The sequence below is a fragment of the Panthera leo genome, chromosome B2 (assembly GCF_018350215.1).
Source record: "Panthera leo isolate Ple1 chromosome B2, P.leo_Ple1_pat1.1, whole genome shotgun sequence".
NCBI classification, from domain to species: Eukaryota; Metazoa; Chordata; class Mammalia; order Carnivora; family Felidae; genus Panthera; species Panthera leo.
Genome location: NC_056683.1, coordinates 117,544,473 through 117,563,966, shown reverse-complemented (window position 1 = coordinate 117,563,966; position 19,494 = coordinate 117,544,473). Strand labels below are relative to the sequence as shown.

At 42.4% G+C, this 19,494-nt stretch overlaps 1 protein-coding gene across 24 annotated transcripts in view; it reads left to right on the top strand.

The window, feature by feature from the left end:
* The window catches only part of EPB41L2 (erythrocyte membrane protein band 4.1 like 2), a 219,757-nt gene that overhangs the window by 187,792 nt on the left and 12,471 nt on the right, over window positions 1–19,494 (top strand). For 11 of the 24 annotated variants that reach the window (XM_042939817.1, XM_042939806.1, XM_042939822.1 and 8 more), the window contains 6 exons: window positions 2,746–2,799; window positions 3,006–3,572; window positions 5,514–5,636; window positions 7,369–7,467; window positions 9,286–9,366; window positions 13,248–13,357. In XM_042939817.1, the coding sequence (XP_042795751.1) occupies window positions 2,746–2,799; window positions 3,006–3,572; window positions 5,514–5,636; window positions 7,369–7,467; window positions 9,286–9,366; window positions 13,248–13,352 (1,029 nt within the window). In that variant the 3' untranslated portion in view covers window positions 13,353–13,357. Of the gene's footprint in view, window positions 1–2,745; window positions 2,800–3,005; window positions 3,573–5,513; window positions 5,637–7,368; window positions 7,468–9,285; window positions 9,367–13,247; window positions 13,358–19,494 lie in introns of those variants that run through there. The other 13 variants (XM_042939816.1, XM_042939820.1, XM_042939819.1 and 10 more) reach the window with 9 other exon arrangements.

Here is a 19,494-nt window from a genome sequence, read left to right as displayed (position 1 = left end):
TCACCCTGGGGGAGCTAGCGTGGGCAGGGAAGGCCGTGCACAAGATGGAATGTCAAGTGGACCTCAGAGAGATGACAAAATTAGCAGGGCCCAGGGAGGCAGGAGGGTGGGGGTCATTCAAGCTCTTACACAGGAATTCGTGTTGCAAGAGTAGGGGCCACCGAGGAGACCGTTCTGTACAGAAAGAGGCTGACGCCGAGTAGCTACTTCAGGAATATGTGAAAGTGTTCGGTGTGTGGGTAGATCGGTTGTGCTCAGTTTGTAAATAAAGCTTCAGTGATAAACCAAGGCATTTGAGCTGGTTCCCGTAGGTTAGAGCTATCAGAATCTCAGAGTGGAAAGCTGGCATTTAGGCAAAACGCCAACATATGCCTGCTCGAATCTCGCAGAACCCTCGCCTTTCTTTTAGTTTGTGCTGTTCTGTGATTCTTTCTTGTGTAACCTTTCCTTTCTTTCAATAGGTCACTGCTGTCTGTTCTGACTTATTGTTAATTCTTTGCTCTTCCTTTTCTGACCTCTCTAGAGCCTAGAAGAGGAGATAATGTCAATTTTGTTTAGTGAAAAGGGCTTTTCTGGTAGCATGAAAGCCACCTTCACCTCAGCCACCACTTGGACAGCAGAGGGCACTGTTGTGAGCTCTAATGCGCCTTCTGAAAAGCTTTCCTCCTCGCCCTTCTCACGGTTGCCAGAGGTGCATTTTACTTTGTTTCCCCTGTTTTCGAAAGCCACATATGAAAAGTGATTTTTATTTTTTGAATATTTAGGAACCCCTCTCTCCGGTGCTTTCATTGGTAAAATTAACTCTTCCTGGGAGAAACATTCAAGAAATAATGACTGAATTTGGACATGTGGGAAAACTGTACAGATTGGATGTTTCTCCTGTGGCTTTTGGTTCCCTGCCCACCCCCAAAATCTGCCTAAATTCAGAGAATCCTTTAAAACCACTAAGGAACAGAGTCTGAGTTGTTTTGTGAAAGGCAACCCTCAATCTAGTAGAAGCTAAGTATGTTCCGCAGAAAAGTTTTTAAAGCCTAAATGTCTTTCAGGCATCTTCTGATGGCTGATTATTTTTTACCATTCTGCTTATGTCCACAAATATGAAACGTTTGCCATTCTCAGTGAAATAATTATTTTCATTTTTTGGAATGACCCTAAGAGATTCCCTGAACTTGGGCAGAACTCATCTGGCTGTCTGGGGTTAAATAATAAATAATTTACTGACCTGGCATCACAATAATGGAATGTCTGCTTTAGAAATGTTCTGATCACTGGATATCTTTACTGATAAAGAAGTTTATAGTTACAGTTAAATGTTATTTATCAAAAGAGTTTCAGAGAGTTCCAGTTTAATATCTGAAACCTCTGGGTTTTCCATAAAGCTGGGAGGATATCTTTTTTTTTATCTGTCAGTAACATAATTTTTACATGGCACTAATTTGGGGCAGTGAAAACATTTCCTTACTATGCATCTAAGAATAACAGCACGGATCAGAGAGAGTGAGTATATCCTGATAGGTGCTGTCAGAAGTGTGCCTTTTTAGGGCCTTTTGCTCATGGTTGTTGTCCACATCCCTGGTGCAGATAAATTTGGGATGCTGCTGTCTGTTCTAGGAAACGGCTCCAATCCAAGTAGTACCTTGGTAGCTTTGGAACGGGGTTCACGTCTGCCCCGATGGTTCAGAGGCGCACTGCCCTGCTCCATTCAGCATGGAGATACCATCTAAATAAGCAGGGCTACTGTCTCTAGCAGAATTACTTTTAAGTTAGATCACAGGCTATCATGTCACCTGAATGTTAAAAAGCCTAGCCAGGCTTCATTTTTGCCCATGCAGAGTAGCTGTCACCGCGCCCCCCCCCCCCCCATTTTAAAATAAGTTTAAGAAAAATTGTAAGCTTTGAAAACTCCTTTGTAAGAGTTTCTACACTGGTGATTATAGACCTTTATATCACTAATGTATTTGGTCAACAGGCACTTATTAAACATTTAGGTACTGTACTACTTAATTAGAGTAAATTTACTCCCAAGAAGTAGATGTCTGCAGGGGACAGGAATAAATATCTCCGATAATAAACTTGGTTCATTTTGGTTTCCAAAGATGCTAGTTGGAGAAGTTGAATTCTAAGAAAACACTTGGAGCCATCATTGACATCCACCCTAATGTTAAAATATCCCTTTTGCTAATCTATAATGTAGTTGGGGAGGTTAATAACCATTTCTGAAACGACAACATTTTTATGTTAATAGCTATGTGAGACCCACTATAATTTTGCCCATTATAGCTGTTTTTTAAAGGAGCCAGCAAAAAATAAAGGTGCCGTCTCATTAGTGCTATATTCATTTAGGAATCAGGGTTTCAGGCCAGGCTTCATAGTCAGATTAAAGTCAAAACTGTTTATTGAACAGGTTTTAGAAGTTTCACAATTTCCACTTTAAAGTAATCAGTGGGCTTTGGTACAATTCCGTTTTCCTTTCTACCTTTTCAACTAAATAAGTAGAGCTTACAGGTATAACCATAATAAAAAGCATTTTATTTCTTTGGGAGGACGCTGGCAATTTTGTGCTTTCGTTTCCTTTCGTAAGCTTTTTGCATTTGTGTGGATTGTCCTTCACGTGACCTTGAGCAAAGGTTTTTGTAGCTGTCGATTCTCGCTGTTCTGTCCTCGCGGTGTCAGATGTTTGTTTTGGTGGGTGTTGCGGTGTAAAACTTTATTGATTTGTGTCCTCGGTTGCTTTTTGTTCCGCAGAAACGCGCTCCCGAGTCAGAAGGGCCTTGCACTGGAGCCAGTGATGCTGCTAAGGTTCTCCCCTTTTCCATGTTAACACCATTGCCCGATGTTTCCGACTCCCCTCACGTTCTCCCCGCTTCCCTTTCAGTCAGCCATCATAATCATCTTTTGTTTCTCTCCATGCCATGAACCTACCATCAGCTAACTTTGGTTTCCGTCGTGCTTATTTATTCATATGTTTTTGTTTCCCCTCATCCGTTTTTTTTTTCCCCGTACAGAGTTCACATGAGACTCTGAATGTAGTGGAGGAGAAGCAGCAGGCAGAGGTTGGGAAAGACGAAAGAGTAATCACAGAAGAAATGAACGGTAAAGAGCTATCACCTGGGAGTGGTCCTGGGGAGACCCGTAAGGTGGAGCCTCTGACGCAGAAAGACTCCACCTCCCTGTCTTCTGAGAGCAGCAGCGGCAGCGAGAGCGAGGAGGAGGAAGACGTGGGCGAGTACCGGCCCCACCACCGTGTGACCCAGGGCACCATAAGGGAAGAGCAGGAGGAGTATGACGAAGAGGTGGAGGAAGAAGCCGGCCGAGCAGCCAAGGTAGTAGAGAGGGAGGAAGCAGTGCCAGAAGCCAGCCCAGGCAGACAAGCAGGTGCCAGTGTAAGCGCAGTAGAAACAGTGATCCGGGAGAAGGTAGTGGCCCCAAAGCTATCTGCAGAGAAGAGTGTAAACGAAGGCGCTATTAAGCAAGACATGAGCGAAGAAACAGAGGACGAGCAGCATAAAGTTAACGGAGAGGTGTCTCATGTTGACATTGATGTGTTGCCACAAATTATTTGTTGTTCCGAGGTAAATGGGAGACCCCGAGCGGGGAGCTAAACTCTAGAGCTGTTTCTCAGGTGGAGACCACCTGCCTTCCTCCTTCTCCTGCCCTCCCAATCCTCCTCGGGCTGTTTCCAGCGAGATTCCGGGCTTTGTCTCTCCTGGGAGGACGGGGGAAAGCACTGCTTTGTTGATTCTCTGCCAGCTCGGTTCGTGGTTTCTGGCTTCTTTACTGCACCTGGACGCACCTGACAGAGTAAAACTTGCCTCCAACAGCCACACCATTCCCCCCACCCCCAACCCCCTTCTCGTTGCACATTTAAATTTTTCTTTGCATGTTTTGGATGTTTTCAACTGTTTGTCTTTAGTTGCACTGCTTCCTTGTGCTAAATGCCTTTTTCGTTGGTTTAATGAGAAAATTGTATCTGTATCGTTGACAAACGGTCGGTGTGAGTGTGTGTGCGGCTGTTGTCATGATTGGGTTTGACCTTCTGGCTCGTTCTCCCTTCAACTTTAGATTTTTAGCGATGGCAACTGGTTCTGATTACCATGGTGCTCTTAGTTCAGCATCTGGCAGTGATGAAAAAACATTTCTCGAATACCGCTGTGATTGCTGGTTTTAGATTCCTGGGATTGTGTGGATCGGTGAAGAGCATTTTCTTTCCTTGTGGGCAGCCAGAGGCTAGACTCTTCGAGAGGAGGATCCTCTCCTCATTCTGTCCTGTCCTCCATTCTGGATGATTTGCAGGTTGATCATCTGTTTTGTCGATTATCTACCTTGGATAGGAGTCTTTAACATTTTCTCTTCAAGAAAGAGAACTTTCCACACTCCTGGTAGATTAAGTCTTGGTCATGAGGTACAGTGTCTCTGAATTGAGAGTCGAAGTTACATTGAGGGAAGGTTTGCTTCCGTGAGACTTTCTCGATTCTAAAATTAAATGCCCACGATGTAGGCATTATCCATATTTGCTTTCTTTGATGGGCTGGAAAATAGTGAAGTGACTTTGTCTTGAAATAATTAATTGGATTTTTACTACGTTACTTGTCAACCTCCTGTTTCACTTCAGAGAAGACATTTCAGGAGCCTTCAAACACTCTTATTATTTTCTGCGTTTAATATACGGTTGTTCCTCTTTAAATAATTACATCTGGGAATTTTCTCTCAGAAAAAAAACTGTAGTATTTTGGTAGTAGTATGGTCTGGTGTTGTATTAAACATACATGCTCTGCAGACTACAATGCTAACAGGCCGTGACCCTGTTCTTTAATGTTTTAATTGTTCAGAGCCTTAATGCCATGTTGGCGGAGTAACTCCAGATATAATGTCTTAACTTATGTAACACAAAAGAAGCACCGTGAGTTTTAGACAAGTGTGATTGAAAAAAATCATACCTGAAGATATTCTTTCCGAAAGTGGAATATCTGTGTCAGTAGGATAGAAGAGTCCTTTTGGGGGGAAGGGGCAACTCTTCATCTCCCTAGCTGATGTGGCCATTAAAGACAGCCTTCACATAAACCATGTGGTTCTTTAAAACGCAGTAAAAATTGAGACCTGTCACTTCACATAGTTCATTCCATTTTGCTTTCTGTTCCATTTTATGGTAACTTGCCCCAGAGCTAAAGTATATATTCCATGCCACATTTGACATGTAATTGGGACCATGGTAACTTGAAGTATACCATAATTTAGGGAGCCATTATGTTAGCTTATTCTTCATATATATATATATATATATATATATATATGTGTATTATATATATATATATGAAGAATACACACACACACGCATGCATGCATCTACTATGATGTTTGAAGGAAAGTGTCTTTCTTTTGTATCTTTTGTTTACCTATACTCTTGTGCATGAGTGCGTGCTTGGATATTTTTTTCCAATTATTTTTGAAGGCTCCATTAAACACTTTTACTTCATTACCTCTAGAATTTACTTTTCCCTTCCTTTCCACCTCAGCCACCAGTGGTAAAAACAGAGATGGTAACAATTTCTGATGCCTCACAAAGGACAGAAATCTCCACCAAGGAAGTCCCTATTGTCCAAACTGAGACCAAAACCATCACATATGAGTCTCCACAGGTACAAAAACTCTAGATTTGGACTCTTTGACTTCTTTTTTCCTTTGTTTCTATTTTCATTTGTCTTCCAGTTTACATGTTTCTGACTTCAATGTAGCTTTCTGTATCCCCGGCTCGTAACTGCGCTTCAACTACCTAACTTGCTATATTGCTTCTTAGATTGAGACCGAGAGCTGTAGTCACGTTGGTGATCCAGTAATTACAGGGGGAAGCATCCACACGATTATTTTAGGACAGGCAGTACCTGTCTTGTTCATATTATTATAAGTCATTTTGGGAGTCTTAACAAAGTTTATTGGATCTGATATAATTTGTGGATTGGTAGAAGTTAGGTCCCCCCCCCCCCCCCCACTCCGTGAAGATGGATCCAGTCATCCCATTCCTGCTTGCCAAGTCCACATACACATCTGAGCTTCTCCTTCACATGGGGTTATTTTCTGAAGACATGTTGTTGATCTTCTGTAAATATGATGCTCTGTGTCCAAATAATTACCAGATTTGTGTTTTTAATTTTAGGTAGCGATTTAGAAATTGATTCTGTAAAGACTTGAAATAAGCATTAAGATGTCTAACCATAATGGTAACAAAAAAGGGGAAAGTGTTCATCATATCAGAATGGAACTGTTTCTAAATTTGTACAACTACGTTCTCGACTGAGAAATTCGGTGTCCTTTGGTCGGATTGTACCATGGGGGAGGAGGGCAGATTATTGCCCTCTCTCAAAATATTTTTTGAAAGGTTTAATTTGAGTGTGTTTAAATATTCCTCAAAATTATTTTTAGATCTGTTATCCACATATGGGCATAGGTCCATATAAGCAAAAACAGGTTTCTTATGAATGGGTGTGGTAGGAGAGCATGTACTTGTGTGTCTGTAGTATAGTGAGTGGCCTAGTAAATACAGGTGCATGACCCAAGTGTGAGAGAAATTTTCCCATAACTTAGAAAGGCTCTGGGCTTTCTGGTTATTTCCTTGTGTCAGTGTCAGGAAGGGAGACCAGAATGGTGGTCATCACATATACTCATAGGCTATTCATTTGTTTCATATTTTTCCTGGTAAACTCTAGAACTTTCTACCATTTTTAGTATCAAAGGAAACAAGTTAAAACCTATTTAGATATATGCATGGGATTTATATATGATATAAATAGAGAACATGCATGCATACGTGTTAAAATATACATACCCCTATATATGCTCATAACAAACGATTACAGGAACAATGTCATTTAGAACAATCTACTAGAGATAAGCAAATAACCAAATCACGTAAGTTTAGTCTATCCCAGTCAGGTTCTGTTGCTTCTTAAATAAGAAAACGTTTATCTGTTTTTACCGCCTGTGCTTAAAAAACAATGAACTCAGCACTTCTGGTCACTGTGGAAACTTCTCTGTCTGGTTCTCTAGTTTCTTTTTCTGTCTTCTGCAAAAGGCCTTCAGTCTAATTCTCTCCTGATTCCCTTGTAGCTTTCAGCCCCATTTTCTATGTGATTCTTCCTTTTTCTCCCTCCCAGGGTTTTGCTTCTCCACGTGCGTTTAGCCTTTGCGTTTACTCTGTTTGAATGCCAGCCAGCCTCCTGCTCAGTAAATCTACAAAATGTGGCAGATAACATTTCCTGCTGATCTGGAAGATTTCAAAAGATGCACATTCGATGGGCGAGGGGGGAAGCTCTTCTCTGACGACATAATGGAAATTAAGCATTACTTTGTATTTTTCCCCCTAACTGTCCAAAGATTGATGGCGGGGCTGGTGGTGACTCGGGGACGTTACTGACGGCACAGACCATCACATCTGAGTCCGTGTCGACGACGACGACAACACACATCACCAAGGTAAAGCAGCCCGTGGTGGTACATTGCAAACAGGATCTTTTCTGAATTGTTTCTTTGTTCCCATACACACTTCACAATAATACGCAGACAGCGCCAGTGGAGTAAAAATGCTTGGATTTAAAGTATCTGAGAAATTGGGCTCCATTGACAAATGTAGTTCTGTAAAGTACAAGGAGGTAAAAATATGTCCTGAATAACTATACATGAGACAGCTACAGGAGCAGAGAGAGAATGTGGTCCAAGTGGAGGCGTACGTTTGACAAGTACAAATCAACCCTCCTGACTGAAGCAAGTGAATGAAGACCCGTCATTCAAAATGTTCAGCAAGTTGTTCAAGTAATCGAATCTTCCCCTCATTGATTTAAGATACTCCTACCATGGCTAGGGAGCATTTTTCCAGATCATTCTCTCAGTCTCTAACACCAGATGACCAATGATTCTTAAAGTCTGGCTCCGGACTAGCAGCAGCAGTCATTCCTGTGTGAATCCCGTGGCCCCACTCCAGATCTGCAGAAACCCTGGCGGTGGTTGTAGGAGCCCTCCAGGTGATTGTGATGCGTGCTGCCGTCCTCCGATTTCTAGCTCCAGCGTTATTTTCCCATGTTTCCCTCTGCTCCTACCTCTCATGTTTCATTAGCGCTTGAAGGTTTTTAAATGTATCTTTTATGCGGGTCTCACCCTGTGTTTCAACCAGAAACTTTGTAAATTAAAAAACGCCACATAAACGCAAGGTGGTACTGATGCTCATTTTCAAGTGTATCCAGGGGCACCTTGGTGGCTCAGTCGGTTAAACGTCTGACTCTTGATTCCGACTCAGGTGATGATCTCACGGTTTGTGAGTTTGAGCCCCATGTTGGGCTCTGGGCTGACAGTGCGGAGCCTGCTTGGGATTTTCTCTCTCTCCCCCTCAAAATAAGCTTAAAAAAAAAAAAGTATCCAGTTATCAAGGCTACTGATTACCTTGGTTCTTACATTAAAGTGCTATGACTTGTGACTTAGCGTATAACTTAACAGAGTTGCAGAGGTTGGATGTGTGCTTTCTCAGGACTGTGCGGTATTTGTCCATAGTTCAGCGTCACAGCCACGTGATCTCTTCAGCCTCTATCGTGTCCCAGGCTGTGCCAGCTTGTTCCAAGCCAGTCACTGTGTGGCAGTTCACACAGGACCCTGCCCCATGTCCATTCACACAGACTTTGTTAGCAGACACAGCCACATGCAGAATCTGTAATCAAATCAACATTGAGAGAATATCTTTATATCATCCTCCTGTACCTTCTGTATCTTAAACCAAATCCAAGTCTTTTTTTTTTTTTTATTACTGCACTAAACCAAATGAACAGAATTACCAAATGGATTTGTATGATGAGAATCAAGCAGTCAAAACTATAACGTCAAGCAATTCTCAAACCTAAATCAAGTACCTAAATTGTTAGGATTCCTTGTAACTCTACATAAACCAAAGAATTATTTCTTCTTTCCTCCTTTAACAAGTGGGCCACTTGGGAGTAAAGAAATTCAGGGAAATTGTAATGGAATGTCCCAACAGAACTGTTTGGATTTCATGGCATCTGTCTTATCTTAATCTCACCTGAATCTTGATAAATTAGTTTTAAAGTTGCTTTCAGTTGAGGAATACTTACAGATGCTACCACTTTAACAATAGGAATCTCTATCGAGCTTAAAAATGGTGTTTCCAGAACATCAGTCTTCTCCCCTCAGTGCACGTTGTCTTAATGGTCAGAAGGTCTGAGTGTGCTCCGTTCTCGTTCCCCCATTATGTATAAACATGCTTTAATGATTGCTGTGTCCCCCCTTTAGACCGTGAAAGGTGGAATATCTGAAACAAGAATTGAGAAACGCATCGTGATCACAGGAGATGCGGACATCGATCATGACCAGGTAAAGACCTGAAGTTCTGGTTCTGAAAGTGACCACGTCTCTAAGTTTGGCATGTGCCGTCACATCCTGTCCCTGTGTCATTCCCCTTCTCCCAGTGCCTCCTGGAAGAATCTACGTCCTCAGCGTGGCACTGATGCTTCCCACGCTAGACACAGCCTGTCCTTTCAGCCTGCCTGATGCTGAACCCGCATAGAACATGGATTTTGCTGCTTATTTCACACTGGCTTTACATGCACTTTTGAGTCAAAGTAATGGAGAGGATTCCCGGCATCTATTAGGTATTCATGTGGGCCTGGCCTAAAGTCAAATCATGGATTAAAGAATGAATGGCAGTTCAGTGACACTGGCTTTCCAAAGCTAAGTAAGAAAAGCCACCAAGTTTGACTTGTGCCTACTTTCAGGAACTTATACAGTATTTTTCTTATAGCCTCAGGAAAGTTGGACTCTTTACCACTAGATGTTTCCCCCAGTCATTACTATTATCGAGGGGTGGGGGAAGGAAATCTGAGGTCTCTTCCAAAGTGGAAGATTACACGGATTCAGAAAAATGTTTAAAAGAATCGTGCTTTCTTTCCAATGTTCGCTTGAGCAGAATGCGTGGCTTTAAAATCCAGGTGACGCGTGGAACTGTGGGATACTTTGAGGGTGGCTTCAGTTTTGGGCTGCGGCCCCCAAGTGACGGGAGCTTTTTGTTTTGTCATTTTCTCAGTGATTTTAACTCCACTTTAAAGGAAACCAAGCTGTTTTCTTAATAACAACTCGCAGGAAAAGGAATGTTTAGTTGACCATCTTGGCCGGGGAGTAGGAACAGATGATAGTTACCCAGCTTTGAGCACAATATCAACTTCAGGAAAGAGGATTTTAGAGGACAAAACTTCTCATTTAAAAAAAGCTCACTCTATGTGACCAAAGAGAGATTTTCTTCCATGCCTAAAAAGAAAATCACATTTTTTAAAACCCTGTAAACATGATTTTACTTACATATTTCCTAATGTGTTTCTTCATTCCTCGAGAGCTATCAGTGGTTCAAGGGTTGTCCTGACCCCTGAACCTTGACTTTGTAATAGAGATTCCTAGTAGAGGACAATACCTGTGCCTGTTCTCCACGGGAAAATGAGTGACCCCGTGGAAACCAAGCTGCCAGTTCCCCAGACAAAGGATTTCTTCCCTTCACTGGGGCAGTCTATCCTACCCTGTCTCTCCACTGACCTTGTGCCCTTTCAGACTTTCTGATGTCACGTGTTCCCTTCGAGGGTACTCTCAGGCTTTATTTCATGTGTATTCTTTTGTCTTTGACCTGAAAACTCAAATCTAGATAATACTGCTTCTGAACAGCAAATAATAAAAACATGGTCTGAAATTTAAGTACCAAAATAACACCTATTCCTGACTCTTAGATTAGGAAAAAACCCTGCAGCTTTACGTGTGACAGTAGGGACATGACCTTGTCGGTGTGATGTGCTTCAGCCCATTTTAAACCCAAGGTCAGATACCCCATATGAAGAGAACAGATACTTTTTTGTAACGTTTTCATGTTTTAATTCTAAGATGCATAAACTTGTTAGAGTACATTTAATTGTGGCTTCTGGTATGCTTGTCACCAGAAGCTGATGAAGCTCCCTCTCCCTTTTAGCCTGTAATGAGACCATGCAAGTATTTAAAATTAGAGTGAAATCACTTCCCTGCCAAAAACTGAAACTGATCACAAAGTGACTTGAATATCATTGACCCATTTTTCGGTTCCTTTCTGTACATTAAAAGAATTTTAATAGTGGAAAGAAACCCTTCCTCTGAGCAAGATAGAAAAAAAAGGAATCTCTTTTGTGTTGGCAGATTAAAGAGGCATGCATTTAGGACACTTGCTTTGCGGCTGGTGCACCTGTGTGTGTCCCGATGCCCCGCTGTGTACCAGGGACATAGGACACTGCAGTTACCCACCAGAGTGTGTTTCTTTCCAATAAAATAACTTCTTAGTTTGCAGGATGATGTGAAATAGTTCCCTCACAATCTTTACTGTTGCTTTAATAAATTACCATTTTACAGTATTTAATTTCATACACTGGTACTACAGACTGAATGGAACTAATGGTAAACGGATTTCAAATGTGCTTGAAGACGATTAAGCAGTTTTTGGTTTCCCTACTTTTCTGCTCATTGAAACATGTTTCACACGTGCTCCCTTCCCTTGGGCATCATTTTCTATTTCCCCTTTCACATTTGTACTAGTTTAATGTAGGCAGACCTGTGTAACGAACATGAATTAAAAAGTATCTGACAGGTTGTCTGTAGCTATGTTTGGCTCCCATCAGAGCTGTCCTTCTCCCAAATTGGATTCCAGAAACCAACATGGAGTAGACCGTTTTGATTGTTCTGATCTCTCACTTCCCTCTGAACACAAAAATGCGGAGCCACTCTGCTGTTCCCCGTTTCCCATCCCCTTTCCCATCGCAGCCATAGAGACACGGAAACATTTTTGACCTCCTCTGAGATAAGCCGCTGCCCTTCTCCCCACCCGTCTTGCCTTCCGGCCCTCAGACTCCCACAACCTGACAAACACTTGGGCTGCTCAAATCGGAGAGTCCCCTGGTTGAGTTCTCTCTTGCCCTGACACAGGTGGGTCACCAGAGTTTATTCCCTAGTGGAAATTCGAGCACCCTCAACTGTCTTCCAAGCTTCTGTGTAAAAATTTTTGGCATAAAAACAATTTCTTTTTTTGCAGCTTTACCTTTCTGTGTGTGTGGAATGAGGCTTGGGGTTTTGTTCAGTAACCTTTCAGCTGACAGAAACTGTACCACAAACAACAAATGCGGTTGTGCCCTTCAGCAGATGACAGAGAAACAGGAAAACTTGGGCTGCTTCTTTCAAAGGCATAGTGTCCATATGAGATATGGTGCTTTCCATCCTTGAAGCCTTCCCTTTCTGTTCCAGAATTCTTTCTTAGATTTTGAGTGGTGTTTTATGGTGTTTTACTTTCTCCCCAAGACATCTTTAAACACCTTACCCTCAGAAAAATAGGATCTTTCCACTTTGTCACAACACTTGTATGCAGCTTGCTTTCTGATAAAATACAAAGAAACTTCGTTTTCTCACCGTGCGGTCTGGGAAGAGCCTAGGAGCCAGTGGAGTGGCGTCCCAGTCTTGCTCCTGCCCTGTGGCCCAGCCGCAGGATGGCCTCAAGCACGACCTGTTGACTTTTGTGCCTTCAGTGTTTTCGACTGTAAAATAGAGACCTGTACTTGCTGAAGAGTAGTCTGTCTCTGTCCTTTCACTTTGCAATTGTATGTTATCAGTGTTGCTGCCGTTTTTATTGTTCTGTGCCCTAGAAGTTTATAGATCTTTTTCCTGCAACATAACAGCTCAACAAACATCTTACCTCAAACAGCTAGTGAGAAACCACAAGGGTAGCTTGTGATCTGGTCTGGTTTGGTCTGGTCCTGTGTCTTGGCATTTGAGCTGTGTGACAGCAAGTACCCATGGGTGAATAGACAGGCTGTTACATCATTCCTCCAATCTGCACAGTGAACCTCAAAATGATCCTCACGACCTTAGCGTTAGTCTCAGGTTACAGGTGAGAATATGAAGATCAGAGAAGATCTGTTTTCTCCAAGTCTCGTGGCGAGTACGGGGCTGGGCTTCAGAGTCTGCATGTCTCTTGTACATGTATCATTTGAAAAGACTGGGGGGAAATGGGAAATTTGGGGAAGTGAGAAGCATTCTCTAAAAAGAATTATGAGCCCACTTAAAATCCCTGCTCCCTCAAAGAAAGCAATAAAGCCATCTTTGCTTGCCATGGAATCCCAGTTCATCAGCGTACGTCTGTCTTCCCAACCTGGGAAGCAGCCCGTTGCTGTGCTCACAGTGCTCTCTCCTGACTCTGGCAGGCGCTGGCCCAGGCCATCAGGGAAGCCAGAGAGCAGCACCCCGACATGTCGGTCACGAGAGTGGTGGTGCACAAAGAGACGGAGTTGGAGGAAGGGGAAGAGTAAGTAAGGTAAGCGTCTGTATCCTCTGGGGCTTCTGTCTTGACCGTTTGCGCTCCTCAACCTGCCGAGGGACGTGAAATGTACTCCCTCACGGTGTCTGTCTCCTGTGGTCCATGTGATTTTTTCAGATTTTATTATCCCAAATATATCTACTCACGTTACCTGCATATAGTTATTAACTCTGCTGTCCAATGGACATGTAATGTTAATAACTGTCATGTACTGAGGGCTGCTAATAATTGACATTTCTATATTGCTTTACTGTTGGCAAAGTATATCAGTATAGGGGCACTTGGGTGGCTCAGGCAGTTAGTTGTCCGATTTCAGCTCAGGTAATGATCTCACGGTTCATGAGTTCAAGCCCTGCGTCAGGCTCTGTACTGACAGCTCAGAGCCTGGAGCCTGCTTCTGATTCTGTCTCTCCCTCTCTCTCTGCCCCTCCCCCACTCACACCCACTGTCTCCCCCACCCACTGTCTCTCTCTGTCTCTCTTGTCTCTCTCTCTCTGAAAAATAAATAAAAAATAAATAAAATAAATAAATAAATAAAAATAAATAAAAACATTAAAAAATAAAATAAAATTTATATGTATATATAAAAAAACCAAACCAAGGTATATCAGTATAGGTTGTCTTAATTGACATTTACGATGACCCTTTGAAGAAGGTGCTATTGCCTTCATTTAGATGAGGCGTTTTTATTGTAGGGGGCACAAAAGGGAGATGAGTTAATTCCTTTAAATATACATGAAAAATTATATATTAGAGAATGAACCAAAAAGGAAAAGATTGCTTTGGCTATATAAAAAATTTAAAACTTAAACCAAAGTAGAAGATAAATGACAAAGTTCAATATGCCTGGCAGAGAAGGAGTCCATATCCTGAATATATTATGAACTCTTGGGTCTCATCAAAAAATTAAGTATGTAAGTAGAAAAATGGGCAAAGAGTTAAGTAAACCACGTAGAAACTAAGTGAACAATAAACAAAAAATGTTCAGCCTCACTATTTAAATCAATACAAATTAAAAATTTAGTGTACAAGTTTTCACTTATAAATCTGGCAAATTTTGTTTTTAACTAGTGTTGGGGAGGTTAAGAGAGGAAAAATAATAGTCCTGTGCAGCTTTATAAATTAGTAATATTTCCTAGAGAACAATTTGGCAAAACCCACATTAAAGGTACCTACCATTTAAACCATTGTTAAGAATTTATCTTAAATAATCAGAGATGTATACAAAGATTTACTTACAAGAGTATTTATCATATATATGTATATATATGTGCATGTGTGTGTATGTGTATATATATGTGTATATATATGTATATATATATACACACACACATATATATGTGTGTATATATATACCCAAACACACACAGTCACACGGACAGTCTAAATGGCCAACAGTAGGGATTGGTTATATCTTAGGCTGTTTCCGTGTGATGACTAAAATATAGCCACTAAAAGTTGTGCTAAAGAATTCTTAGTGAAATGGGTAAATGTTCATAATTACGTTTGTATTAGGGTTTTAAAAGGTAGGTTTTTTGCATAGCACATATACCAAGTTGCTTTTTTGTTTTTAAAATGCTTTTACACTGATCGGTTAATGGATACATACCTCACAGGAATGCCAGTCACAGAATACACCTCATGGTCAGGCCAGGTGTCTTACACAGAAGTGATGGCTCCCATGCTTGCTCAAACTCCCCTCTCATGTTTTAGTTTATACTGAACTAATACGAAATGACCTATAACTTTCTCATTCTTACTGATCTTGATGGATTCTGGATTCTAATCCTTTGTTACGGATTTATGTGTTGCAGGTATCTTTGGGTTTGTGGTTTGTCTTTTATTTGAAGTAGAGGTCAATATAGTTAGTATATTGAATGTAGTTATTAATAGAGTTAATACAGTTTAATTACCATGCTTTTCTTTATGGCTTATGCTCTTTCCATACCCTGAGGTGTTAAAGATACTATTGATCAAAGCATGTTAATGTTGCCTTCCATAGATCAATCCTTAATCCATAAGAAATCGGTTTTTCTGTGTGATAAGAAACAGTGATCGTTTGTTTCCTTTATAAGTACCAGCATTCCAGCCCTGTTTATTGAAGAGCCCATCCTTTCCCTCTCTAATCTGCAGGTCATGTATCAGTTTTCTTGTATACGTGGGGATGTTTCTTGGTACTTGTTTCCTGTGTCTATCTCTGCTCCAGTGCCATACTGCCTCAATTATTATAGCTTTAAAATGAGTCTTGAAATCTGGTAGGATGTGTCTCCCAATTGTGTTTTTTCGAGTGTCTTTATTCTGGGCTCCTGGCGTTCCATATAAATTTCAGAATCGGATTGTTGAGTTCTAAGATAGTCCTATGGTATTTTAATTGGAACTGCACCCACTTTGTAGCTCAGTATGGTGAGAATTACATCTTTATGATATTAAATCTTCTTTCCCACAAACGTAAAATATCTCTCTCCATTTATAGGTGTTCTTCTTCCAACCAACTTGTGTAACTTTCTTACCCAAAAGAGGTCTTATGAATCTTCTCTAGCTGTTGCTGATTTAGGAAGATACAATTGACTTTTCAATATTTGTCTTACAAGTTTTAATGTGAATTGGTCATATCAGTTATTCCTAGCACCTTTTACTCCTTTTTTTCAGTGGGTGCGTGTCCACACATGCACACGCGCGTACACACACACACACACAGCCTTTGAAGTTTGACTCTCAGAGGACCTCTTTTATAAGCAGCCTTGTGAAACAGATTTAGGAGGTTAAAATGTAAATTCACGTGTAAGGTGAGCAAACTAGGTAAATTTGGAAAGATTCATCCATCCATTCAAAAAAATCCTTAATGAGTACCAAAGTGTTCTAGGGTAGAGCTTAGGCACTGAGGATTCAAATTGTCAAATTGGTAAACAAAACAAACATGGTCCCCTTCCTCGGGAAGGATCCGCTCTAGGAAGGGAGGTGCAAATGTGAGCCAACAAAATGTAATTGCAGATGTGCTCACTGCTCTAAGGAAGTAATGCAGTAGGAGAGAGCCAAATACTGTAAATTTAACCTTTTACTTGAGAAACCGAGTTTGAGTGAAATCTGAAGGACAAATCGGAGTTACCTGTGTCTGCAGCCATCTAAGCATCCCCACCCCCCGCTGGCTGCAGTTTGTTCTTGAACACTGTCCCTTGCCTGGTGCCTGTTGAGGCTGAGAGGAGGAGTGTGTCTGAACCCCTTCAGCTGCTCTCCACCTGCCCTGCCAGGATCCCACAGAGGCAGCCAGGTGGGCAGAGGCAAAGAGCAGGACCAGAAAAGAAGAAATAACTACTGATGATATATCTGCCCCATCTCCCTTTCTCAGACGCGAGCAGCTCTCCTCCTGATCTGACCCGACCTCTTCCTTTAGAGTAGCTCTGAGCTTTTGATCAAGCATTGAAAGTAGGGGAGAGGGGAGCAAACAGAAGATGGTGAAAGAGGAACCCGCAGAGGGCTGAACCTCCCGAGGCCGGCACTCGGCTGCAGGTTGGGCGGCTGTGAGGCAGAGAGGAGTGAGCACGGTCCAGGAAGAAGGGAAACACGCAACGCATGGGGGACTTCACTACTTCTCTGTAACTTTTTATTTTTATGTTGTGTTAAGGACGACTCCCTCCTGCCATTTTATCCTAAATGCATGTTTCCAAGCCCTCAAATGGACACAAAATGTTAATGGCCTTGTCACCACTAGACTGGTGCTCCCTGACTGTCCTGATGAGGAGGAAGAGTCCCACTGGATGGTTTGGTCTGTGTGGCCTCAAAAGAATGAGCCCCAGGAGGGGGAGCTCGTGACTTTGCCTCAGCTGGCACCATGACCTCTCTCAGCCCAGACTTCAAACAAGTCCCTGTGGCTCCTGGAATAATCCCTCATGTAGGATAAAAAGCAGACAATGCCTCCTTCTCTTCTGAAAGCAGTGAGCAGCCAGAGGAGGAAATGATGGAGGAGCAGCCTCTCGTCCATTCATTCGTTTTACTCGCTTGTTTTCTTGTTTGTTACACCAGATCTATGGAACGCCCTTTGGGTATCCCCGAATGTGTACCATGGACTTTGAAATCAAACAAGTTCCGCATTCACAATAAATCATTATAGCAAAAGAGGGTCTCTAGTTTGAAGATATGTTCTGAGCTGAGTTTGGCGGGAACAAAAATCGGTGCATGAGGATGGGGCTTCTCACCTGAGCCTCCAAGAAAGTCGGAATAGCTGGATGAAGAAAGGCATGGAAGAGGCCATTCCAGGCAAGATCTGGTACTGTGAACCTGACCCTCTACAAAGGATACACCATCAGGCACAGCTGGGTTGCAGGACACGTGTAGGAAGGAGAGTGATGGAAGGTGAGGGGGTGCAGAGAGGAGGAGGCCCAAACATAGAGGGTCTTATGAGCCACACTAAAGAGGCTAAGCTTTATCCAGAGAAGAAGGTGTGCCTCATGTATTTGAGAGATGGTAAGGAGATAGAGGCTTCTAACTTGGTGACTGCATGGGGATATGGAGGTTAGTGAGTTGGGAAGATTGAGCAGGGGAGAATCCCATGTTTCTGGCTTGAGCCAATGAGTTGATGGTGGTACCTGTAATTTCATTTATTCATGGGATACGTGTGTTATTTCCATATGTCATGTGCAGTATGGCCAGTCTTCTTGGCTAGCTGTCTTTTTTTTTAATTTTTTTTTTTAACATTTATTTATTATTGAGACACAGAAAACACAGAGTGTGAGCAGGGGAGGGGCAGAGAGAGGGGGAGACACAGAATCTGAAGCAGGCTCCAGGCTCTGAGCTGCCAGCACAGAGCCCGACTCAGGGCTCAAACTCACAAACCGCAAAAACGTGACCTGAGCCCAAGCCAGTCACTTAACCAGCTGAGCCACCCAGGCGTCCCTTGGCTTAGCTATCTTAAAGCAAGGTGTATTTTTTGTTCTTGGTACTGTAGGAGAGAGCACCTGCCTTAGGCATTCTGGAGGGAGTTTGGCAGTGAATTTGTAAGGCCCGGTCTTACACACACGCCCACAGCAGGGTTATTTGGAAATTTACCGGGTGGTCTGCTTGTTAAGAGGAAATATAGCATAGCAGATCTTCTGGGTTCAAATCTATCTCCTAGGTGTGTGACCTGTGTGGGCTCTTTCACTTTTCTGTGTATCTGTTCTGCCATGTGTGAACTGAGGATGGTAATAGAATATACAAAAGAGTTTGCTTCCAAGGCACGTTGTAAGAACTTTTTGTAGCCTTTAGAGTCAGCTTTGAACCCTTCTTGATCTTAGGAATAAAATAAAAGTTGGAATATTCTACCCCAGACATGTTGAGTTTGAGCTGCACGTGAGAGGTCTACGTGCACGTGGAGAGGTCCAGGAAGTTGCCAGGAGCTTTGAGAGAAATCACAACAGGCTTTGAGCAGGAGGGGGAGGCCTGAAGGTCATGTGAATGTGTGCTCTAGTGAGGAAGCCTTTGGTTTGAGTGACCTGAGCCGGGTCAAAGGGGATGTAACAGGAGGAGAGGGGAAAGTAGGAAGACAACGAGGACAAAAGGGTGTCATGAAAGCTGCAGAAGAGAACTCCAAGAAGGAGAGAGTAAATATTAAATATGGCAAAGAAATTAAGTGGACATGTCCTCTGCACTCGTTGGTATGAAATCAGCCTGGGGATTTGTCACAGCTGCCTCAGTCCGGTAGTGAAATGGAGCCCTGTAACAGGTTGAGGACATAGGGATTTCGCATGGAGAGTGCTTTCAAGAAGCTGACAACACAGTGATCGGGCCTTTGGCTTTTCTGTGCACTTGTTGTCCAAGAAGATGGAGAGCACTGTACCGGGTTTCACAGAGCCACCAGAACTAGCGCTGGGATTACCCCAAGCCCGGTAAATCCATCCTTCCTTTGAGGTAGACCTTGAGTCCCAATCTCCCTCCCACATTAAATAACTCTAAGTTAGTGCTGTTGCTTCCTGTGCTGTTGGGCATCCGTGAATACTGATTTCTAAATAAGATCGTGTTGCGTCCAAGCTAACCTTTCAGAGTCAGGGTGATATTCAGGATTTCAAAATGAACTCGAAAGCCAAACAGGAAATTAGCATTCATTATCTAACTGACTTGACAGGAGAGAAGAGCCACATTGGCTGAACTGGTAGCCAAAC